The 24401-nt window shown below is 33.4% G+C and overlaps 5 protein-coding genes across 6 annotated transcripts; 1 reads left to right on the forward strand and 4 right to left on the reverse strand.

Moving 5' to 3' along the window:
* Positions 1–70: 70 nt before the first annotated feature.
* On the forward strand, positions 71–1992 carry LOC108914089. The gene is made up of 2 exons (XM_018719796.2): positions 71–146; positions 917–1992. The coding sequence occupies exons 1-2, from the start codon at positions 75–77 to the stop codon at positions 1922–1924; spliced, it is 1080 nt and encodes a 359-aa protein (XP_018575312.1). The 5' UTR covers positions 71–74; the 3' UTR covers positions 1925–1992.
* Positions 1972–6100, reverse strand: LOC108914084 (malate dehydrogenase-like). Its single transcript, XM_018719790.2, has 5 exons — positions 5801–6100; positions 4363–4548; positions 3854–4049; positions 3018–3245; positions 1972–2212 (listed from the first exon to the last, which is right to left on the reverse strand). The coding sequence occupies exons 1-5, from the start codon at positions 6098–6100 to the stop codon at positions 1980–1982; spliced, it is 1143 nt and encodes a 380-aa protein (XP_018575306.1). The 3' UTR covers positions 1972–1979.
* A 432-nt stretch (positions 6101–6532) lies between these two features.
* Positions 6533–7712, reverse strand: LOC108914088 (peroxiredoxin-5, mitochondrial). Its single transcript, XM_018719794.1, has 3 exons — positions 7525–7712; positions 7260–7394; positions 6533–6993 (listed from the first exon to the last, which is right to left on the reverse strand). The coding sequence occupies exons 1-3, from the start codon at positions 7618–7620 to the stop codon at positions 6670–6672; spliced, it is 555 nt and encodes a 184-aa protein (XP_018575310.1). The 5' UTR covers positions 7621–7712; the 3' UTR covers positions 6533–6669.
* A 1265-nt stretch (positions 7713–8977) lies between these two features.
* Positions 8978–10367, reverse strand: LOC108914085 (RNA-binding protein Rsf1). Its single transcript, XM_018719791.1, has 2 exons — positions 10268–10367; positions 8978–9875 (listed from the first exon to the last, which is right to left on the reverse strand). The coding sequence occupies exon 2, from the start codon at positions 9869–9871 to the stop codon at positions 9266–9268; it is 606 nt and encodes a 201-aa protein (XP_018575307.1). The 5' UTR covers positions 9872–9875; positions 10268–10367; the 3' UTR covers positions 8978–9265.
* Positions 10368–12310: 1943 nt separating this feature from the next.
* LOC108914087 (mediator of RNA polymerase II transcription subunit 17) lies at positions 12311–15616 on the reverse strand. Of its 2 annotated transcripts, none has more exons than XM_018719793.1 (6): positions 15402–15616; positions 15019–15341; positions 14606–14965; positions 13639–14052; positions 12938–13375; positions 12311–12664 (listed from the first exon to the last, which is right to left on the reverse strand). In XM_018719793.1, the coding sequence occupies exons 1-6, from the start codon at positions 15488–15490 to the stop codon at positions 12384–12386; spliced, it is 1905 nt and encodes a 634-aa protein (XP_018575309.1). In that variant the 5' UTR covers positions 15491–15616; the 3' UTR covers positions 12311–12383. The 2 variants fall into 2 exon arrangements, with proteins under 2 accessions (XP_018575309.1, XP_018575308.1); XM_018719792.1 differs by having other exon boundaries at positions 13639–14061.
* Positions 15617–24401: the final 8785 nt, after the last annotated feature.

The following is a 24401-nucleotide window of genomic DNA, read 5'->3' on the forward strand; positions in this document are numbered from 1 at the left end:
TTTGATTTTTGTTTTTGACAAGTTAGGTGTTCTTCATGTAGGTAATAAATTTCGGATTTCAGAAAATTTGTGTGATGGCATATTCTTTGTACGAGGAGACACAGCTCAACAGTCCCAAGTCAGTTCAGTACTACCCAGAGGAATACGTAAGTACTATCTTAATGTATAATAATTATGAAACACTCTTTAATCTGTTAAATTTCTTTTTTAAAACTTACTCCATGAGCCTGATCAATCGTGTTTTGTACCAGAATAGATAATAGGTTGAAAAAATTTAATAGTCTAAATATCAAATGTTTGCATTTGCTTTCAAATCTAATATAATCTTGCAATTTTTTTAGTAAATAACTCATAAAAAAATTGAGTTAGTAATTATCTGTACAAACCTTAATTTTGATCACTATAATTTGAGTTTGAAATTATTTTATATCGGATAGTGCTTTTCAAAAAATTGCAAAATTTTCTAGAAAATCCTATAATGTGGATTCCAATGAAATAATAACCTTACCTAAACTAATACATTTTGAGTCTATATTTTAGTTGTATGCTTCTTTGGAAATAGTACCTGATAGCTGCATAATACTTACATTTGTTTTCATATTATAATGATATGCACTTAAAATTTTCACTGTCTGATTCTGCACCACCTTTACAAAATATTGGGTTATTTAATAATAAAATAGGTTATGTTAGGTTAGTTTTTAAATTATAATCAACTAAAATAAAATTCATGAATTGAATAAGTTTAAATATACTTGTCTCCAGAAAAGAGTATATTTGTACTTAAATTGTGCATTTTTTCAGAAATTGGTATCGAACTCTCAAAATAACTGATTTTATCTTGCTAAAGTTATCGAGATATGAAATTGTACCCATTCTATTTAAATACCAAAACCAACATGAGCTAATTTTTTAGGACTATTCTTCATATTACCAGAAAATATCTGAAGCAAAGGTGAATAGCTCTGCTGACCACTCCACCAAAAAAACAAAAAAGGCGACCTCGTCCATAAACTACGTCAATGAAAAGAAATGCCCTATTTATGTCCACCAGTACAATAATATTCAAAACGCCAGCACCTATAACAACTATTCTTACAAAGCTGCGACAAAATCGCCATTAGAAAAGAATTATTCAACAAAAACAAAGAAGATCCCTGGGTTTCCCACAACCAAGTCGGTACTGGATCAGCTGGAAGAGACTTACTGGGCGACATGGAAACCTAACAAAGAAAACGGAACTATGTCGAAGAAAAACAAGGTTCAAGACAACAGGTCCGGGAAAATGAAACCTTACGGAGATGTACCTGATAATATAGCTCACTATTTCACTAGTTCAGAATGTGATACGACTGACCTTTCTACGATGGAAGAAAGCGACTATGAAAAATACAACAAATATGAAACGGTTATGAACATGCATGATGTATGCGAGAAAATTTCGGTGAGGCCAAAAACTACCCAAACCCAAGAAATACAAACTGATAGTATTGCCTCGAACTTACCAAAGATTGAAGAGCGTGTCGAAAATGACGATGGGAGAAAAAAAGAACAAACCGAAGCTAAAGAAGAATCTGCCGACAAAAAGTCTGTAAAAAAAGATATTTCAACAGAGAAAAGCAGCGATGAGGACCCGGAAGATGCTACGAATAAAGACAAATCTAAACTCTTAAAGCATACAGATTCTTTTATAATCAACAAAAAGAAACAGGGCGAAGTGAAGGAGCGGTTCCAACAACCGAAATGCATTCGTTTGTACAGAAAACCAGGAATCAGCACCAGTAGTTTCATCAGAGGTGGATCCTACCCATTGAAATCATGTCTGAAACATGAACCGGTTCCCAAAGGAAACTTCAGACTGGGAGCCCCTGGCAGCCCACTTTTTGTATCTACCAGTTCATTCCATAGAAAATCCAGAAAGTGATCAAATCATTAAATTAATTAAAAAACCATCACACATATATGTTTTTATTTATATGTTACTGTACAGCTTTCGCCTCCTTGGTGACTGATAAATTTCTGTCGATGCACTGTTCTTTGTTTGATTGTTTTGATAGGTTCAAGCCAAACTTAATCGGTGGTCTGATTTCGCCCGTGACAAAGGACTCGCCTAAGCTGATGAGGTCTCTTATAAAGAAAGACGCCATTTTTAGGCGGTGCGCCTCGTCGCCATTCACTCTCGGCATGTGGCTGGACATTACACCCTGACGCCCTAAAGAATTAAAAAGATATTAATCTGACATTAGAATTCCGAAGCTGTGCTTTTATTTCCAGCAAAACGGTGGAACTGTCTTTGTATTATCGAGATATGGCAGTAATAGGTGTGTGTACAAGGGTAGTTCAAATATGAATGTGAATTTTATTCAATATAATCTTCTTGTAACTCTACACATTTTCATCAGTGCTCGAGAAGTCTTGAAATCCTTTCTTCATAAAAGGTTCTTGAGCATAAGTCTCTACGGCTTCGTTATTTTCAAATTTGCAATCACTTTAGTGCCTCCTTCGATGGTCCAAAATGATGGTAATCACAGAGACTAAGGTTGGGACTGTACGCTGGATTTTCTAACTTTTCCCAGTGAAGAAAAACGAGTGTAGCACTTGTCAGCTTCATAAAACTTGTTTATTTCTGTGTTTAGTGATGGTATGGTGTGTTTGTGTATCTTCATTGTTAAATTTCTGTGTGGTGACATGGTGCTAACAGAAAACTGAGGTTTGAAAGTAGTGCATGCTGTAGCTCCCAATTGTTTATGCACTCACGTTGAAAAAAAATCTGTTTTTATAAGGAAATTTGAGAAAATAAACTGATGATATATGTTTGTAATAGTAAAGTTTGTGAAGCTTCCTTATAAATATAACTCATTCAAAGTTACACTGTATAAACAAGTATAAAACCAATGAAAATATTCAAAACTAGTCTTCTTATAACGTGATTTTAGTGTGGTATGCGATTTTTTGAGAAATAAGTAAATTTATAAAGTTTTCTGTAAACAACTTTCGAAGAATTTTAATAACTTTACCTAATCGTACAATCGAAGCCATGTATGGCAAAAATTGTCCGATGTGCCCGGTTTGCCCGACAAAAGCACAATCTACACAATTCGTGTCTCCCATAAGGGCCCTTAACAATAAATTTATGAATCTTGAAATGGCGAGTGCCGGAGAAAAGCATATTGTTCCGCAATCTGCATACTGCCTCAAAACATCATCCTCACTATTCGCTAGGCTATTCTGAACTTTGATATGATCTCTCTAAAAAGAATACCATTAGAGAAAGTAAAACTCATATATTCTGTGTAAATATGTGATAGATATACAAGGTGTTCGGAAATAGTGGTACTTCACTTTGAGAATAGATTTGACGACTCAAAATAAGACAAAAATTTCATATAAACATGGGTCCGTAAATTCACCCTACGGGAGGTAGACGCGTTTGAAGATGACTTTAAATAAGTGGGGTTTTGCAAATAACTTTTAACTGCTTTGAAGGAGAGGGATAAGTTTTGAACGATAAGTTACTACTAAGAAACATGATTATTTGAGGGTATTAGTTGATCCAGGTTATAACCCATGGCGTGCAAACCGGAGGGATATGACCATGTTTTTATCAAAAAAAAAAAAAAATTGTTTAGTTAATTTCTTCATATTTTTGCACTACCAAATAATTCTTTGAACTTTAGTAATAACTTATCACCCAAAACTTATCCCTCTCCTTCAATGCAGTTAAAAGTTATTGGCAAAAACCCATTTATTTAAAGTCGTCTTCAAACGTGTCTACCTCCCGTAGTGAAGTACCACTATTTCCGAACACCCGGTATAATTTCAAAATATATTTTATTTTTTATATTTACCAAACTGTCTCCAAGGTTTGGTTTGGCTTGCGATAGGACACCCACTAAGCAGTTTGAGCTTACTCCCCCGACAATAGGACATAGAATATTGGCGGGGTTTTTACCACTAGCGGCAGCGACATAGTAATTTGCTTTCATGGTTGCCATTGAGGTGATTCCAATAATTTTTCTGCTGTCGTAAACACCAGCTTTCTTATACTCCTAGTAAATGAATTAATAGTTAGTATCAAATCAGATAAGTATACAATTTCTCAGAAATTCTTGAAAAAAAAAATATATCTGTTTTGTTCAATTTTATGTAGCCCTGGGAGGGTGGAAATAATGTCTTTTTCAATTTTTCTCAAAAATGACTAGCGTTAAAAAAATTAATTTTCGCATTAATATAATAGTAACGAATTGACTATATTTTTTGTTGCAAATTGTTTGCACATAACTATATGATTCAACTTATATAAGGAAAATTCTATATTGGGTACAAAAACAAATTACGAATAACCGTCTAAAATTTATTTACTTGTGATACTAGGGGTACCATCGCTTCAATTGGAGGTTTCGCCAAACAAAGTACAGCTTTTGGATTGAATTCAACCATGTGTAGAGTTATTAGCCTGACATCATCAGCATTTTTTTCAAACAGAAGCTTTGGCGTCTGGCTAAGAGAACTTCTGCAGCCTCCTACTGCCACAACTACATCCACATCCTTAAAACGAGATGTACAAGATATGTATTTATTGAAATGATAAATTAGAATAACAGTAAAACAAAAATCTTCAAAGAGAGTAATTCTGAAAATTATTGACTTGTTTACTTTCTTCAGAATTTTTTAAACTACCATGTGATATTTTTAAGAAATATGAAATTTTTTCCGAATATCAACAATGGTTCTAAAATTATATTGTATATAACAGCAACTTATGTCACATCACATTTTTGATATTCAAATTATGTCCACACGAATTTTATAGAGATCTATTTATCTACCTTCTTGTTCATCTCTAAACTCCACAGAAAAGTCAATTTTTTATATTTTTAGGCATATTAATCACTACTTGTATAATAGGTCTGTTTTTGCAGCAGTTGAAGACTGATTTGAAACTATCAGAGATATTTAACCAACTGATTCGTAACTTTATACTCACTGAAAGTATGTGACAACTTAATTGGCGGAGTATATCTGATAATTTGAAAACAGTTTGAGACTGCTGCAGAAACAAACCTATTGTTACCTAAAAAAAAAAAACAATAAATTTTGAGAAAATATCAAAGAAAATATATTTTCCCCAATTTTTTTTATTGCACTTGTTTTAACTCATATTCTTCATTACCTACAGTATATCATGAAATGGATAATCATTCTTCTAAATTACAGAAACTTTCCATGCTATATGTATAACCGCAACAACGCAAAAAGTAACATTTTTAAATAAATAACATTCTCTAATAGAAGATAGTGTTTAGATAGTATGGGAATATATAAGCTCGATTATGGAAACATTTTGAAAGTCCTGTTGTTGTTAATAAAATACAAGATATGTGCAATCTAAAACCCAATGTTAATTGAGTCAAAGTAATACCTAAATCTTGAAGTATGTTACCGAGCAAGTGGTGTGTCATTAATAGGAGAAATATGTTGGAAAACTTTCTGTTACATAAAAACATATATATTTAGTGGTTCTAAGGCTTTTACGGCTTGTGCTAATATTTAAAGTATGATAGTTTTTCTAGTTGTTAGTTACAGCCTCAGACTTACACAACTTCCTCAGCCTTAGCTGGGAATCTTTCATCTGTTCTTGTTGTTGTCGGGCTAGGCTCTGTGGGGGCAAACCCGCTGTCAGAACGCCTAAGCACACTCCGATGTTCATTCTAGTTCTAATTGTTGATTCTAAGCATATGACATTTATTCATATTGCATACATACATAACATTGTTCAGATTTATCCAGATTCACTTACCAATATTGCATGTTTCATAGCAGTTTTACCACCAAAAGACTTCACCTTTGCCTTGGTGTCTATGTGACTTAGATCTTCGGCTACGGCACACACATTGTTGTTAGTGTCGTGCAATCGCAGCTCCCCCACATAGGGGCTCTGCTTCAGTAACAGTGCTAGGTTTCTTCCGATTTTAGTAGAGGCATTGAGTATCGTTACTGTAGGTTCTTTTAACTGAGAACTACTGGCACAATTTCTTACAGTGGCATAATGTATTGATTTTAGACATTTTGTAACTAGGAAAAATGTTGAGGGATTCATATCACTGGAATTTTAGAGTTTTGGCATTTTGACACTGTCAAGATGAATTTTAAAAATATTGTAACGGCGTAGTTGGCTGAAATTAACTTTTTTTATACAGGGCATGTGGACATGGGTGTAACCAGCAATTTTCCTAGGGGCGCGACATAGAGTCAGTTTATTGAACAGAGAAAACATATAAATATATGAAAACATAATTTCAGAAATACCAAGAATGTATGGTTAAACCAATTTTGAAGATGGGTTTTTACTCCTCTACACCTACAAATTGGATCTCTGAACGTATTCCCTGAAATTATTTTAATATAGTGTATAACGGGATAAGTAAACTGTATAAACCCTGTATAATTTTTTAACATTTCAGTAAATCTTTCTGTTTTGGACTTATCCATACACTTTATTTTGGCAAAAGTAAGGTAGACAAACAGACCATTTCGAGTAAAACAGATTTATTAACCTCAGGAAATGTATTTAATGCAAAATATATACAATACATAAACTATTACGAATACCTCCTTATTGTACTAAACTAAAGACAAAAGCAAAGACACTGTCGTAAGTGAGATCTCTTATAACTTAATAGATTCGGCGAGTGAGCAGGACAAACCTGTGCCATCAGGTTCAACCTGCAAGGAAGTGATTTTGCCATTTTCTACCACCATGGAGTATCTCTTGCTGCGAACTCCACCTAGTGGGGCTATATCGACGGTTAGATCCAGAGCTTTGGCCAGGGCAGCTGAGGGGTCGGCTAAAAGGCGGATTTTTCCATCAGTTTTTTGGTCTTTGGCCCATGCGGCCATTACGAATGGGTCATTTACAGAAACGCAGACGATTTCGTTTATGCCTTGCTTTTTTAGATCGTCAGCTTTGTTTACATAGCCAGGCAAGTGAGTCTGCGATAAAAAAGTTTCTTGTTAATAGTATAAATACTACAAAAAGTAAAAAAAGGAAAAACTTCAGATATTCATTATGATTATAAACAACTTTTCCTGTTGCACAATATGATGAAAAGTAAACTTTTGAATGATTAACATAATAAATATTGTAACCAGAATCAAAACACTTCAACCAATGCCATAATGAAGTACCTACCATAATTATTATACAATTTATTTGTGTAATTAACTTTCAAGGATTAATTAATTAACTACTAACAAACCTTGGAACAACCTGGAGTGAAGGCCCCTGGTACAGCAAAGACAATGATTTTCTTCCCTGAAGCCAGTTGAGCAAGATTGACCTTATTTGTTGGTAAATCTTCATATAGGTCAACATTGGGTACTGAATCTCCTACCTAGAGTATAAAATTAAATTAAATATAAAAAAAAATTATAAACAACTTGATTATTTATATCGGTAAAAAACACTAACCCTAACCTCACAAACATTACATAAGCTACTTGATAAGCTTTATCTAGATTTACCTGCACCATTTTGGAAGAAGTAGTTTGGAAAAATCGCTGGAAGACGGAAGAAGTAGGTTTGTTTAATCCTCTTCGGACGATATTACTGACATTCATTTTATAGAACGCCGGTTTTATATAATTTTTTCACCTTCCTTTATCGACTTTTTCTTTGAGTTAGACAGAGACAGTGGGCAAGAATGGAATGACTGTGACATGACCTTGACTCTCCAATAGGAATACAGAGTGGTCAAAAATCCTTAAATATCAACTCCCAAGGAATACTTCTGTGGTGACATTTTTTACACCATAAATTAAAAAAATATATATAGCCTAGTCTGTCAAATATGGAACATGGCTTGGCCACATACTTCTATCTCTAGAAGTATGTGGGCTTGGCATGGTACCTAAAATTGACCGGTTTACCTACCAAACGCTTTCAGCCAACGTGATGTAAATGAAAAATTATTTGTCCACTCTTTGTTGGAATTTAAACAAACCCTGATTTAATAGATGCATTGCTATTTATTATAGAGTAGGCACCTATTTTCTTATTTTCTATTATATGGATTTTTGAGGATCATAAAATTAATAGTGTTACAAGTTCGACTTTTTTTCAAGATTGCCTTTGAATTTTTGTTTGTTTTTCAACAGTGACTGGTGAAAATTGTAGAGCTCATATTTTTATAAATATGGAACACATACCATTTATTAGGTGATGATTTTCTAGGCCCACATAAAAAAATTTCTCACAAAAGAATGTCTAATGAAATTTGCTCCATATATTTTACCCCTCCCACTCCCTATTTTAATTTCTTATTTTACAAATTATCTTAATAGGCCTAGAAATTAGAAATCATTTAAATAATAGTGTATGGGTCTTCTGCTTCTTTATGAAGATAATGATCAGATCAATTTTCACCAGCCGTCACGGTGTATGAATTATTTAAAAATGAAAACTGTGGAGGCATGTGCTAAATTTGAATTCTATTGTTTCAAGAAAAATTTAAAATCTAGCAAAATGTTATTGTCCATTAAAATTTTCCTTTTATTACTCAAGTTTCTTATTCTAAGGAACTTTTATGGTGAATATAGATTTTTCATTTCCAAAGCTTATTGGATTTTGTTTCAGATACAAGCGGGGCTAAATCTCAAAATATTTCTCAATTTTTTCTGCCCTTTGATAAGATTACATCCATCTGTAGACATGTATAACAAGTTTACGAAGTATTTGAAAATAAAAAATCAAACTAGAATATGTACTGCTACTCAGTAATTCATATATTTTAAATGTAAGCAATTCCGAGTACTTTTTAAATATGTACACAATTTTTTCACTGTAAACAAAATACTTGTAATTTTAGTTTTTTTAAACTATCATTTATTTTGTTTGTGATAACTGCAAAATTTAAAAATATTTCTTAGATGATTAAGCTTGTTTCCAAATCTTTACGATAAAGGAAAAGAAGAGACAATCAGTTTAATTTTTTATTTTGTGAACATTTTTGTATGACAAAAGAATAAGATACTAAAAAATATGTACATAACACGGTTACATACAACCTTTGTTCCTTAAATAACTTAAAGTGACTCATACAAAATAACACAATATAATAGATATGCAAATACTGCTCGTGTCGATTGTGGGGACGTAGCGAATACATTTTACATGAATATTACACTCCGTTATTCCATCAGTACTTAAGGTAAATACATATCATAAATTAAAAGTTAAAGGGAAAAATAAGTCTTATTATATTCTCTAGTGTCTCGGCATGCCGGCATTGGGGGACCTGGACCGATACCTGTCATCGAACCTGCGGCCTCCACCACCTGCACCGCCACCACCTCTGCCACCGAAATTATCCCGGCTGTAAGAGTCACTCCTCCTGTTGAAGTCCCTGCCACCAAACCGGCCGCCACCGCCGCCACCTCCACCTTCTCGTCTGCCACCTCCGTAGCTATCGAATCTGCCTCCACCAGGCCTGCTTCCTCGACTACCCCTGAAGCCACCGCCACCAGAGTAACCCCTGCTGCCGCCCCCTCTGTAACCACCTCCAGGAGGGCCACCACGGCTCCCCCCTCTGCTACCCCTAAAACCACCGCCCCTGCGAGATTTGCCCCGGGCAATTTCAACCCTCAGCTTGGACCCCAAGAAATCTGTACCGTTGAGGTTGTCACAAGCTGTTTCAGCATCGGTGAGGTTGTTAAATTCGATGAAAGCAAAACCGGGGGGGTTGAAAGCCACCCACACTGAATTTAACTTGCCATACTTCTCGAATTCGCCCTCTAAGTCTTCCTTCTTGATCGAGTCTGTTAGTCCTCCTACGTAAACTCTTGCCCCTCTATCACTAGATCGGTCACCCATGATTCTGTGGAACGTAGAATGTCGTAGGTAATAATGGTAAATTATCAATCGTTTGGGCGAATACGTACTTTGCAATAACTGATTGGGTACAACAAAGTAAAAATTAATGCGATGTTTAACGTGCAATTTACTGTTAATTTGGCAAGCATAGCTGTTTTGTGATTGATAATACTTAACTAAAATACGAAGGTACTGATATGTTAGACTCAATCGAGGTACTGACGCACTGTTTTATTTTGTAAAGCTAATCGAAACAAAATGTCGGAGAGGGCAGGGCGTCGTTTATAAGAATGCAATTATGTATGACAATATTCGCAGCCAAAACGGTGATTTGAACAATAAATATATAAATACGAAGGATGCGTAGGTCGTACGACTAGTTTTACAAGTAGTTACCCAATTTCGCAGCGTAGATCTGTGTTCGTTGGAAGATTTTTGACACAAACGAAGTACTTGATTGTTATAGTAACGAAGCGACGACGACGAATGAGGAAGATGCAGGCGCTCGATTTGCCAAGTGGGCAGCTATTGCCACGTTTCTCCTTCCTCTTTCCTCAGACTACCTCGTTCGAAAAACATCTTGTGTGAAATAAAAAATTACCTTTAATTCAGTAATTGGAAAAGCCGATGCCACTTGTATTCATTATATATGTATAAGTAATTAACTTTTTTCCACTGAACTTCTTTAAATTAATTAATCGTGATGTAATTAATTTGGCTATAATTAAAATTAAATACTTATCTATAAGCTACTAATACTAATAATGGAAATAAAAAAGTTGTTGTATTACTTTTCAGAGACCTGAGGTTTTTAGATGATATTTGAATTGAGAAAAATTTACTCCTTTCCCAGATTTAGGTAATTACCATTAAATATGGCAACGCTGCCTGTGTTTCCGGAAATGCTTTTTTATAATTTGACGTCAGAACCGGTCAAATCCAAACTATAAACAAATACTTCAACAATTTGTTTATAAACAATCAGCGTTTTAACTGTATTGCTAAAGCATTTGAATTTAGCACGTAGCTTTTGGTTGCTTCTATTTACAAAAAGATTATTACGTTGTAAGAAGGTTCCCTTATTGATTATCAAAATGAGGCTTAACTAATATTCTATTATGTAGGGATTATTTTTATAGTAGAAACAGATAACCATACCGTTTATAATAATGCTTACTCTGTTTTTTAAATAAGTTGTATTGGTTTTTGCTTAATAAAAGCAAATGGTGGTACTTAGGTTCATGTTTTAGTTTTTATGCTTTATATTTGGGAGAAAGTGGGGCAAATAAATACTGTCGTGTGACGTTTTTTTAGGGTAAGCAGACGGATATCCCAGATTGAAGAAGTTTTTTCATGTGAGAAAAACGCGAAACTTAGGCTAATGATTTATTCAATTAAAGAAAAAAATACACTGAATTTGGATATACATGCCAGAAATTAACAGAGATGGAGTCGCTCTCATTTTAAACATCAGAAATTTGGCGCTTCTGGATATTTTGAAACACTGCATGTACCTCTTGATACTGTGTCAAAGAAAAAAGATATATTCCATTCTATTTGAAAAACATTGTCAAACGCTCCACAAAAATATTATCATTTCTCTTTGTTTCTTTCCTAGAAACACAACTGTAAATACAAACTAATGACAAGTCTGAATAATTAGTGGGGTAAAAATTTTGCATTTATGTAACAAGGAGTATGGTGTGGAAAAAATTGCCCAATTATTTTCTTTGACTCTCTGTAACTATCTTGTATTTAAAATCACTTAAAAAGAAAAATCATACACATTTTTTTGCCAATTTGTTACTTCTAGTTACATTAGGTCTAGTAAATCGAAAGAGTTTAGAATTAGATTATAATGATTTAAAACCTTTTTTTCTCATAATTTCAGCTTCAAAAATAAAAAAATAATTTTTTGAACATTTTTATTGCTCACATTAAAATTAGCTGTTTCTTAACTATCATATTTGTGCATCTAAAAGTCTATTCTGCTGTGCTAAGGCAAAATAATGCCGATTTCTGTTTTTTTTTTTGTACATATTAGTTGTGGTAATATATAATAATGATAAAGGATATATTTTTTCCTTATAATCCTCCATATTTCACAACTGAAATAAAAAATTAAGATTTTTTTTCGACTTTAAAATTAGTTGTTTCCTAACTGTCATTTTTAACCTTTTAAAAGTCTATTCTGTTATATTATGGCAAAACCATGATAGTTTCCATTTCATAAAAGCAAATGTCGATGCTTAAAATCATTTGCTAATTTTTATGCATTATATTTGGAGAAAAGTGAGGCAAATGTTTATATTTGCCTATACTTTAGTTGCTTATTTATAATTTTTTTTCTAATGAGGTTGTCAGTTCAGTCATCTTCAGGAATTACTAAAAAGTTTACTCGTTCTTTGAATTTTTTAAAAAAATACAACACAAAACACGTCAACTTTCAATTTTAATTTAATTGCCGTTTAATAAAGAAAAAATATAAATTATTACAACACTTAACATAAATCTAAGAATTACTAGTCAGACTAGCCATGAGGAGCTCCATTTTGTGGAGGAAGTTCCTTCCCTCCATTTTGTCCAATCGTACATCTCTGAATTGACCTCCGAGGTGCTCCCACTTTCTTTCCGTCACTAATCGACTGGGAAAAAAGTCGGATCTGGGCGAATGTGCCACGGAAACTTGAGTGCCAGCCTGGGGTTCACATCGGACCGCTATGATCCTGTCTCCCGTGGGGGAAGACAACAGGCAGGAGCTCGCATTGCCGAGAGGTTCTACGCATCCTGTACCTGTAAAAGTTGATAATTTTATAATAACTCTATCATTTGGTTTGATATAACACGTCATGTTTAAAACAAAATTTCATGTTACTAGCGACTTTAAAAAAAATAAGTAATTTCGTATAGTCGTATTATTTATATCCTGTTAAGTTAAAATTTGATAATGTTGAAAAACATGTAAAAAATTAGAGCATTTTGTGTCAATTATTTTTACGATTTGTTTCCGTTACAAACAGCGAAATTCTATTAAGAATTGCAATGCCGATCGAATCCCACACTTACCCAAGTGATTCGAATTCCCCAAGGCCTGCCAACCCATCGTCTTAGCCAACGCCTGGACGGCCAGGATCTGATGCTGGTTTATGTGGCAAATAATGAGGTCTCTCAACTCCTGGGGTTCGTAGCTCATGTTCATCACCTTCCCGTCCCTGCAGATACATTTAAGACTCTTCTCTCCGACGTGGATAACCAATGGGGTGCGACATACTGCATCGTAGCCGTGCGTCGATATGTTGATTTTCACGCAGGACTGGGTGGGGCTGTTCAGGGTATTCCAGTGGGAACTGATCAAGGGATCCTTGATCTCTTTCGCTATGGTGTCGAGAACGTATTCAGTCCTCATCCGCATGATGAAATGCTGGGCTTGTTTCACGATCTGTTCTAGGAGGGTCTCGGTTTTGGTCATCTCGAGCAGCTCATACCTATCTGCAGCCATGGGGCCTAAATGAAGACAAGAATGTCAGTAACCGGGAAACGAGTAACGAAAATGTTAATAATCAACAATATAATTGTTTTTTCTAGAAAATTAAAAGAAAAAAAAGACTGAATTGACTTCACAGAAATTCATTTTTGAAGAAAGACAAGTACTCTTTGGTTAAAGACCAATTTTCATCATACTTTTCAAATTTGAAACAAACTTTATAAAAACAAATTTTAATAAGCTGACAACAAAATGACAAAGCTGTTGCTACACAAAAACTTACCAGCAATCATTCTTTTCTTCGAGGGACCCAACGGCCCCGTCGCGGGGTGCGGGAAAGGAATATGAGTATTCTTATGATGCACCTCCCTCAGGAGTTGATGCAAGGAGTGTTCCAGGACATGATCGTGATCGCTCTTCGACGGCGCTGGGTTCTGCTGCTTCTTATCATTAGTTGTGGAGTGGCAAAGCCCTATGATCAGCTGGATACCCGGCAATACGGTGGCCATGATCTGGTTCCCGACGACCATGTGCGGAATGGGCGCCTGGAGTTGGACGGCTTCTTTTGCCAGCTGGTTGAATAGTTCTTTGCAGAAGAGTACGTTCTGGGCGGCCTCCAGCTTCTGTTGCCAGTGCATGTCTGGGTTCGTTGCTGGCGGGCCGGAGCCCAACAGGTTTATGTTGGCACTACACAAATCTTCTTGGTCTGTAATTATTTATTTATTTACGAGCCAGAGCCCATTCTTTGTTTAATGTTAGTTAATCAACAAGTGGTTGCGAACTTCAAAGAGGGCAAATATGACAAAACTAAATTATGAAAGTGTAAAATAAATTAATTAAAGCATTTGCAACATAGTTCAAAATTACATAAGAATGACTGCTAACCACTGATGTGCATTGAACAAAAATTATAGACAGAAAAATATAAAATAAGAAATCTAAACTGGCAGATATAATGCTGGAAAAAACTTATACAAACACTAGTAATAGTAATATACAAACACTATAATATAATTTACCAAGACAAAAAGTGAAACACCCTGGAAAGATGAGATTTGACAATACATTCTGTAATTCTCAATATGGACATGCATTTACGTTTATTTAAGGTTACACTAGCTTGTTGTGGGAAATGAATATTATAAATAATAAAGATAAAAAAATTCAATTTTTCCATGGAAATTCAGATAATAATGGTAGGTAAAATATAATTAAATAAATTACAACCTATATAAAAATAAAAAGCTTACCTTTTTGACATAGCACTTCTATATAAGCAACGCCTTGAAGTTCTGACGGAATCAACACCCTCAAAGCACTATTTGGTTTGACGGGTGCAGGTCCTCCAGGCAAAGGGCTGCTTGGAGGACTGCTGAATCTTTCTTCGTCTTCGGCTTTTGTCACCTCAAATGTGCCGGTTTGAAGGTATTTCGAACCAGCCGTTCTGTAACTTAAATCACCTATAATAGTATTCGAAACTTTCTTCAGCCTCCAGTTCTGGCGCAATCGTAAAAGTTCTATATGAAAATCTAAACTTGTGCGGTTCCTCGCTGCTTCATTCTGTGAAGTTTTCAATTTCTCTGCACCAGCTAATAATACATTTGCTGCACCTATGACAGAATTATACAAATATACTGTTAGTTAATAACGTTATGTGTCTTACCAGCTAAAGCTTTCTTCCTTGCATATATCTGCACCATCGGTTTTGTTTCCAAAGGTTCCTGCTGAACAGGGTCCAAAACTAAGTACCGTTTTTCTTTTGCAATAACTAAAACGTCTGCTAATACACATACTTCTTGCAGTGTACTTCTTAATTTGTTTCTTACTTGGTCCCAAGGCCATAGGGATGATTGGAATGCATCCTTACTGTCTGAATCTGATTTTGCGTCTTCATTGGACTCTTCTTTTTTAACATCTACATCAGAGGTCTTGCTGAAGTCTATTTTCTGTGCATACTTTGCAAGACTTTCAGAAAGGGTCAGAGGGCTGAAATATATCGGATCGGTGAAATTTTAATTCAGCTGGATTTAGATTTAGTTTACTTACGGTTGATAAATCTCTGTGCCATCATAGGTTATTTCTTGGATTTGATTTTCGATTGGTGCCTCAACAGATATATCGACGCTGTATGACATTTTAATACATATGTTTTAATTTAAAATATACTTATTATATTTTTCCTTAAAATGTTAGCGGCTGAAAACAAATCATTTTTGACATTAACAAACCGCAACTGACATGACACATGACATTTTTTCAGCAGCCATTCAGGGACGTTCGATCTTTCGATTTTTATGATTGTCAACTAGTGTTGCAGTTTGCTACTGCACATTGCCAACATAAATATATACCAATATGACTATTATCCAATAGGTGGTGCCACAATCAATTCCCATAGAATAGAAATTTGGAAAGTTTAGTCAACAAGTTAATTATTAGTTGCAGGTAGTACCAAAAGATAACAGCATCTGCATTATTAGAGGAATGGAGTGTTTAGGGATTAAACGATACCATGTAGGTATCGATACTTTTATTTGGTACCTATAAGGATCGTATTCGATGCAAAGTAGAGCAAAAAGTTGTCGGTCTTTTATTAAAGGAAAATCGTTTCATCATTTTTAGGAGGCGTAAGATGAACCATTTCAAATTTAAAATGAAATTCAATGTTAAATCTGAAATACCGCTGCATACGCACTGTGTTCTGGTAGTAGCTATCGTCGCCCAGGTACATCGAGTGTACGAAGTGGTCGGTTATACGTCAAATACTAACCTGACGAGCTTGAGCGTAAAACAGAGAGCGCCTCCAAAAAACAAGTAAACAACAGTGGCGCGTACAGATGAAAAATGTAGTACATATGTGGAAATTAAAAAACAAATTGGATTTATAATAAATTACATTTAAAACAAATAGTTTATGAGAATAAAGGAATTTTTGTAGGAACAAGGGTGCCAGACGTGAACTGATCTCCTCGTCCCTTCATAATGTATAAAGAAATTATTCAATTTCTAAAACCCTTAAAAGCGGACTGCATTGGATCCCTTGACAGGCAATGATTTATTACTTTGCATCGAATATGAACCTACTATAGTTGTATGAAATGAAAGCATCGATACCTACTCGGTGTCGAATGGCAAGTATCGATACCTACTTGTATGGATATTTTTTGACATGCAGGATGTAGGTAGGATTAAATGATAAATAATGCACCATTACAAAGTAGTTGGAAATTTACTTTTTTATTTTGAGAAATTAACGAAAAACTACGCTTTTGTAGCACTGCCTAAAAATAATAATTTTTCAAGATCAAGATGCTTCCTTATAGGACCATTTCTTGTGATCTTGTGTGGTAATTAAAATGCATAGAATAGAACGATCGAATGGAAAGCTCAAGACTGCTAACTGCCAAAAAACTAAAGAAACATTCATGAATGTGACAAATAAGCGATCCAAGAAAAAAACTGTCTTTGAACCAACTCAGTACCAATACGAATACTCTTTATTCTTTATCGATACCTACTCAGTATTTGGTATAAAAAAATCAATACCAAAAGTACCTACTTGGTATCGACAAAAAAAGATATCGAGTAAGCACTCAGCACTCGTTTTGTCCCTAGGGACGTTTACCACCTTTTCAGATATTAACAGAAAAAGTATTTTACTATTTTAGTATTAAATCAATTTTGAAAGAAATTAAAGAAAATATAAAGCAAAAATGAATTTGGTAGACACTTGTAACGTACCAAACTATGCTTGAATTGCGCCGTCTATTAAAAAAAAATAGATTTGATGTCCAATATAGATCAATCTCCAACCAATAAAATGCTCAGTATTATAAATCAAAACTAAAATTCTCCACACCATACTTTGTGATAACCCCAAAACGTCGAAAAGTAAACTCTATAATGTGTCGTGAAGAATTACACAAATCAACAAAATGTGACTGACCAAACCAGACAGCAGATTATACTTCCCCGAATCGCACTGAATCTGAATCAGAAGTCATCAGAAGTCTGGAGGCACTAATCTCCTTATTCAAAGTCCATTTTAAATTGTTACAATATCTGTTTTTTTTTTCTCCGAGAAATCGTTTGCTGAAATTGTATAGTTTGGCGTAGGTACTCTTCGATATCCCGAAATTGAGTAGCATCAGGTGAAGCTTCAGAAAGAGATAAAAATCAAATTACAAACAAATAAATTCCACTGGTTCTTCAGGTTTTCATTATTTAGCGCATTATTCTTTTAATTTCCGAATTTTAAAATATTTTTGTTCGTTTTAATTCATCCACTGAAATTAAAAATTATTGTTTATTTTGGAACTGCACAATTAAGAACAACGTTTTATTTGTATATTTAATTTATTTATTACTTCATAGGTAGCTTTATTTTACCCCATTTAGGACATAATAAAACCTTTAATATTAATTTTATAGTGAACAATTTAATACAAACTACATCAAGACGGTGCAATTTTTGTCAAATCTGATTGCGAAACAGCAAAAAAATTTTGATAAAATTTTGATAACCGAAAATAAATTCAAATCTGATGTGATTTTTTAAACTCTGTCTTAAAAGAAAAACGAATAAAATTTGTTAATTCTATAAGGTTATTTCGTAGATCAAATAGATCAAAATGAACTCCAAAAAAAAAAAAAAAAAATAAAAAGTAAAACCATGTTAAATGTTACATAATAAAACCAATTAATTGATGATATCTAGTTACATACCGGCTGTATAATCTGAGAATTGAATTATTAATAAAGTAAATCCAAATCAGTAGTACTAGAGCTGTCTGATTATATTTGAAAATCAATTATTGTTGTTAGTTGTAATATTGACATGTCTTAAGTTGTTTTTATGTATTATTTAAACTCAAATATAATATTTGTATTTTTATAGTTTACGACTAGGTACCTCAACTTTATAAAGGCTTAATTTTCTAATAAAAATACTGTTAAATTAATGGAAAAAAAGTGATAATAGTGCTTTCTTTAAAGTGAGTAAAAACTAAAAACGAAGGCTTTGCAAAAATCGCGGGAGTGTTCCTCGCACAACAGTCAGCTGAGTTATGGATGGAGTCAGCAGATCCAAAAATGTTTCTTCGAACTATTGTGGTAAGTAAATAAGATCTTAAAAAATATTCTATTTGCAAAAAATGTGACTGCCAACCTAATTTTCGCACCTCGATTTTTGTGCTATTTAAATATTATCTCCAAGTTTGTACACACCGTGTGCACATATGTAACCCTTATCTATGTCGTGACCTAAAGAAATCACTTTATTGATAATAATTAAGAAAACTAGACGGATCGCATTGTTTTTTTCCCGTTTTTCCGGGTCACGTAAGAAACCAATAAATACGCAGGCCTCCCGGCAATTTCTGCGGCGGAGTTTACGACGTGGATGCTGGCGAGATTGCAAATGGAAAGCATCAATCTTACTCCTCGGCCCGCGTTCCGTTTTTTCCGGGAGGTACACAAATACTGACGATAAATCAATGTGGAAGAGCTGTCATTGGTTAGGAAGCCACACAGTTGTTGTGTGGAGTTTCACTTGATCCCGATACATTTTCCATCGGATCTCGTCGAGGAAAATTCCGTGGTTTTATTTGAAAGGATCGCGTGGGGCGGCGGGGCGGCGGGGAGTGGGTGGCGACTCGACCGACGGCGACGGTCCCGGTTTGTCGCCGAGCAGAGCGGTGTGATACGGGGTGTAAGCAAAATATTCGTGGACAATTGCTATTTATACGGAGCCTTCATAAATGATTACACGTCACCTGACAAGCAATTTTGTTTTATTTCCTTCATGTTGGCAATTAAATTTTAGTTACAAAAACATAACATTCTATTTCACCGGTTAGTGATTGCTGTAATCTTTCACGACACTCCATTAAACCAATGGGCGGTCGCATTATCTCAAACGTAGATGCAAAGGTTTGTCATTGTTCATTGTAAACGAATCATTATAAGTACGAGTCCAAGGTATTTCGTGCAATAGATCCAATTTGTGCCAACGTAAAAAATACTCGAAATGGTGTATTGGTTATTAGCTGTAAGAACTTAGGTAAATCTTCAAAATCGAAGTATCTTGTCACCCACCACCAAAATATGACGTTAAGTAACTACAGTCTTTGAATCCTCGAATACGAATAACCAACATGACTGAACAATTCAGTGAAGACGTCTTACTTAAGTATTTAAGAACACGAAATAAATCTTTTAATAAAATCCGAAATTTGTGAAATCGTCTACATTAGATTAAAAAAAACGAAAAATGTATCAATCTGTCTTCCAAGTGGATATAGATACCTACCATAGGGCTATAAACGTAGGTAAATTAGTATTGGTATAGATTTTTATTGTCAGGTATTTATTAGGTATAGGTATTGCGCTATAGCGCAATTGAAATAAGTCGTTGTTTTAAATATTGTGGTTATCATCACCTTGCTAAGATTTGTACAAATAAATGTCCAACTTTTCCAATATTTTGAACCACATTAATAATAATTGAAAGACCGTGGCTCACAGCAATAAAAATGTGCTCAATCTTCAAATTCAATTTCAATTCAATTTGAAGTCTCCTTGATGTTGATTCCCTTTTTCATATCCAGGTGCATTAAAATTTCAAGAAAATATAAAGTGGTGCGAAGTCACTCCAAACGTTAATAATATGGAAGCATTTATTAAGTAAATTGTACACATTATATACACCATACCAAAAATTATACAAATTTAATAAATTACAAATAAGTTAATACAAAATACCGATTTTCATCTCTTAACTTCAAGGGTTAATATATACTATCAAAAAAAAAAAAATAAAAATGTAGATTTGAGACATTATTTTTACAATCTCTCCTAATTTGAAAATTCATCATTTGCAGAACACACTGTATAGCGTCTAATTAATTTCAACACTAATTAATCATTTATGAGTGATTTAGTTTTGCCCTCTATATTTACTTAATTAAAAACCAAGTCTGAGTAAAAATGACTCAATAATAGTTAAATTTAAATCATATTAGAGAAAAAGTCAACTCTAAATTAGTTTTATATACTCAGAATAGAGTAAAAAATCACTCAATTGATAGTTAACAGTAACTCAATAAACTCACTCATTTCTGATGCAAAAGTTTCACTCAGTTGTACTCATACTAATAGTTAAAATTTCACTTAATCGGGTGTGGATAGAAATTGATACATTATTGAGTAAAATTGAGTGAAATTTGAGTGAAATTTTTTTACAGTGTATACAGATCAGTTAACCAAACCTTTTAATCGATGTTGTCTCTATAACAGATTTATGTAGAAATGACTTGGCAGCTTAGTAGTTTATGACTTGAATACAATGATATTTAAATTAAAATTTAAAGAGAATATAAACCAAGTCTGAGTAAAAAATTACTCAATAATAGTAAATTTAGAGAAAAAGTCAACTGTGAAATGGTTTTACATACTTAGAGTTAAAAGTCACTCACTTGATAGTTAGCAGAAACTCGGATTTGAGTAAAATTCACTAATTTCTGTTGCAATAGATTCATTCATAAAACTTTAGTTGTACTCATACTAATGTAGTGAATATTTCACTAAATCGTGTGTGGATAGAAATTGATACATTATTGAGTAAAACTGAGTGAAATTGAGTGAAATAGAGTGAAATATTTTTTACAGTGTACTAACACCTTTGGAGGAGTTCTCTTTGCAGTCAGTAATTCATTTAGGCCAGTAAAATTATATTTGAATGTTCCTCATATAATAATATTAACATTTTAACTGTAAAAATTAAACACATACAGGGTGCGTCATTAGTGTGAGAAAGTAAAGTAACTCTCTTGTTATTCATAATACAGAAAAAAAGTTTATGTAAAAGTTGTACAGAATCAAAAAATCTAAAAGACAATATTAATTTGAAACATACAGGGCGATTAGTAAAAACGGGACACGCCAAATATTACATTTTTTAAACGGAACACCCTGTATATTTTTAAACATGGATTTCTGAGAAAATTCTATATATGGCAATATAAACAGTATAACATTTTAGTGCGGGATTGCCAAGTTATGTAGAAAATTCTTCGAATTTTGGAAAAAACATGACCTCGAAGAAGTTGTATTAACTCAACTACTAACACTAGCAGCAAAAATATTTGACAGAGTTACAGACAAATGTTACGCAGAGACTCCTATATTAGCTAATATCGATATTTTATACAGAGCATTATTTATAATTCAATCATTTTTAGAAAGTTCAAACTTGGTTTTCTAAAATTTTTCAAATGGAACACCCTGTATTTTATTGTTCTATTTTATTCACATATCAGTCCATTTCAACTTTTATTAAGTCTGTTCTACACCTAAAGTTGTTAGTTTTTAAGGTATAGCAACATTTCTGGAAAAACCTAATTTTTATTATTTTCGGTCGCACGAAATGGCTTTGGAAAAAACTGTCACATTGTGTCAACTTGTCAGTTCATAATTATTTATCATTCCCTTTTGAGTTAATTTTATTTTTTAATATTTATTTGTGGTATTCTCTAAAATAAAAAAAATAAGTTTTTTCAGAAATGTTCCTATATCTTAAGAACTAACAATTGTAGATAAGAACATGCTTAATAATAGTTGAAGTGGACTGATAAGTGAATAAAATAGAACAATAAATTACAGGGTGTTCCATTTGAAAAATTTTAGAAAATCAAGATTAACTTTCTAATAATCGTATTAAAAAAATGCCCTGTATAAAATATCGATATTAGTTAATATAGAAGCCATTGTCTAATATTTGCCTGTAACCCTGTTTAATTATTTTGTTCCAAGTATTAGTAGCTGAAAGTTAATACAACTTCTTCGAGGTGATGTTTTTCCCAAATTTCGAAGAATTTTCTACATAATTTGGCAACCCCGCACTAAAATGATAAACTGTTTATATTGCCATATATAGAATTTTTTCGGAATTCCATATGTTTAAAAATATATAGGATGTTCCATTTAAAGAATGTAATCTGTGGCGTGTCCTGTTTTTACTCATCGTCCTGTATGTTTCAAATTAATTTTGTAGTTTAGGTTTCTTGATTATGTACAGGGTAGTTGATTTTCGATAGTTTTATATGGTACAGCCAAAACGGTGATAGATACAAAAAATCTGATATCGATGTCCCGTCCTCTTTTTTTGAGTTTACTTCGCTGGTCCCAAAAGATCTTGGCTAACTTGATTAGTTTTAGATATACAGGGATTTTTTTGAAAAATGGCCCATTTACATTAACCTCTCTATCCCCGTTGTCATTCAATTTAGAAGAAAAAAGTGTGCACAATATTTGTTCTATTTTTTATTAGGAAGCCAGTGGCGTACTCAGATTTTTTACAAATCGCACAGTTTTTCCGATATTACATAAACATAGGTTTTTTTAAATAGAACACCCTGTATTTGGCCATCCCGTTAAATAACATTTTTTTACATTTTCAGCCATATATAATAATAGATACTTTTTATTTGCCTAAATGAAGAAAAATATAAAAAATGTATAGATATTCTTTCAGTTGCCATGAGATTTGGGAATAGATGCGGCATGAGAAATGGAGTCAATATTGTAAAAAAAATTTTTGTAAAATCCTTATAGTTTCTGAGAAAAAAATTATTGAAGTTATAGCACATTAAACCACTACATAGCTGGACAACTGTAGTCTCTAGCGTCATTCGCAATACGCGTGGAGAGCCATGTGACTCCTAATACTGAAATCCGTCGTTGCGGTAGTTTTTACCTGTTATCTGTAATGTTTACAACAGTTTTTTAGTAGTTAGTGTCAAAAATGGTTTGCGTGTATAGCAACTCAGAGTTGATGGATATCGTTTTAATTTATGGTGAAGCAAGACAACATTTGTATTATGGTGAAGCATTTGTGTTATGGTGAAGCAAGACATCATTTGTGTTAGTTCGTAGAAAGTGAGTAAGACGGACTCAAATGTGTTTACACGTGAGTGGATAAAATTTTGAACAATTGCTGTTGCAGCATCGGGTATGTCAAATGATTTTATTATTTAAAAACTCAAATTAATTTTATTAATAATTAATAAAGGCAAAAGCATTTGAATTTGACGATATAAAATAGGTGCGATAAAATTCTATTTACATATTTCTTTCCTTGCGAAAATTTTTGTCCGTTTTTATCACGCTGCCATACCGGTCAGGTTTTACAGTGGACCAGTTTCCAGTGCCGTGCAGAAGTGCATTTTTAAATCAATTTCGAACTGACCTTTTTGATTTTTTACAAAATTGTATTTGTTAGGGTCCCCTGTACATCCAGAATTTTTTTTTTTTGGATAAGTTCTGAATCACCCTGTATATCTACATTTTTACATTTTTCTTCATTTAGGCAAATAAAAAGTATATATTATTATATATGGCTGAAAAGGTAAAAAAAATGCTACTCAACGGGATGGCCAAATACAGGGTGTTCTATTTAAAAAAACCTATGTTTATGTAATATCGGAAAAACTGTGGGATTTGTAAAAAATCTGAGTACGCCAATGACTTCCTAATAAAAAATAGAACAAATAATGTGCACACTTTTTTCTTCTAAATTGAATGAAAACGGAGATATAGCGGTTAATGTAAATGGACCATTTTTCAAAAAAACCCTGTATATCTAAAACTAATCAAGTTAGCCAAAACCTTTTGGTACCAGCGAAGTAAATTCAAAATAAGAGGACGGGACATCGATATCAGATTTTCTGTATCTATCACCGTTTTGGCTGTACCCTATAAAACTATCGAAAATCAACCACCCTGTACAACTGTTATATAAACTTTTTTCTGTATTATGAGTAACAAGGGAGTTATTTTACTTTCTCACACTAACGGCCCAACCTGTATATCGATATTTATATTTATTGTATAATTGTATGTTATATACCACATGTATGTGTAAATGATAACTATGAGTATTTACATAATATGTGAATTTTTAACTACTCTGCTTTGATTATACACTGCGAATTTACTTATATTGGGTGATTTTAATATCTCGAAATATTCAATGTACAAGGAAAATAA

This window comes from Anoplophora glabripennis, unplaced genomic scaffold (assembly GCF_000390285.2).
Source record: "Anoplophora glabripennis isolate ALB-LARVAE unplaced genomic scaffold, Agla_2.0 scaffold622, whole genome shotgun sequence".
NCBI classification, from domain to species: Eukaryota; Metazoa; Arthropoda; class Insecta; order Coleoptera; family Cerambycidae; genus Anoplophora; species Anoplophora glabripennis.

Bases quoted from the DNA above. Each gene is read 5' to 3' on its own strand.
- LOC108914087 (XM_018719792.1), bottom strand. From the start codon at position 15,490: ATGTCATACAGCGTCGATATATCTGTTGAGGCACCAATCGAAAATCAA. The intron at 14,062-14,605 runs GTAAGCTTTTTA...AAATAATTACAG, and splicing joins AGAAGTGCTATGTCAAAAAG to ACCAAGAAGATTTGTGTAGT. The intron at 13,376-13,638 runs GTAAGTTTTTGT...GTCTTCATTTAG, and splicing joins GAAGAAAAGAATGATTGCTG to GCCCCATGGCTGCAGATAGG.
- LOC108914084 (XM_018719790.2), bottom strand. From the start codon at position 6,100: ATGAATCCCTCAACATTTTTCCTAGTTACAAAATGTCTAAAATCAATA. The intron at 4,549-5,800 runs GTAAGTGAATCT...TCTCGTTTTAAG, and splicing joins CTATGAAACATGCAATATTG to GATGTGGATGTAGTTGTGGC. The intron at 2,213-3,017 runs GTAAAGTTATTA...TTAATTCTTTAG, and splicing joins GGCTTCGATTGTACGATTAG to GGCGTCAGGGTGTAATGTCC.
- LOC108914088 (XM_018719794.1), bottom strand. From the start codon at position 7,620: ATGAATGTCAGTAATATCGTCCGAAGAGGATTAAACAAACCTACTTCT. The intron at 7,395-7,524 runs GTAAATCTAGAT...TTTATACTCTAG, and splicing joins CTTCTTCCAAAATGGTGCAG to GTAGGAGATTCAGTACCCAA. The intron at 6,994-7,259 runs GTTTGTTAGTAG...TTTTTATCGCAG, and splicing joins TCACTCCAGGTTGTTCCAAG to ACTCACTTGCCTGGCTATGT.
- LOC108914089 (XM_018719796.2), top strand. From the start codon at position 75: ATGGCATATTCTTTGTACGAGGAGACACAGCTCAACAGTCCCAAGTCA. The intron at 147-916 runs GTAAGTACTATC...CTAATTTTTTAG, and splicing joins AGTACTACCCAGAGGAATAC to GACTATTCTTCATATTACCA.
- LOC108914085 (XM_018719791.1), bottom strand. From the start codon at position 9,871: ATGGGTGACCGATCTAGTGATAGAGGGGCAAGAGTTTACGTAGGAGGA.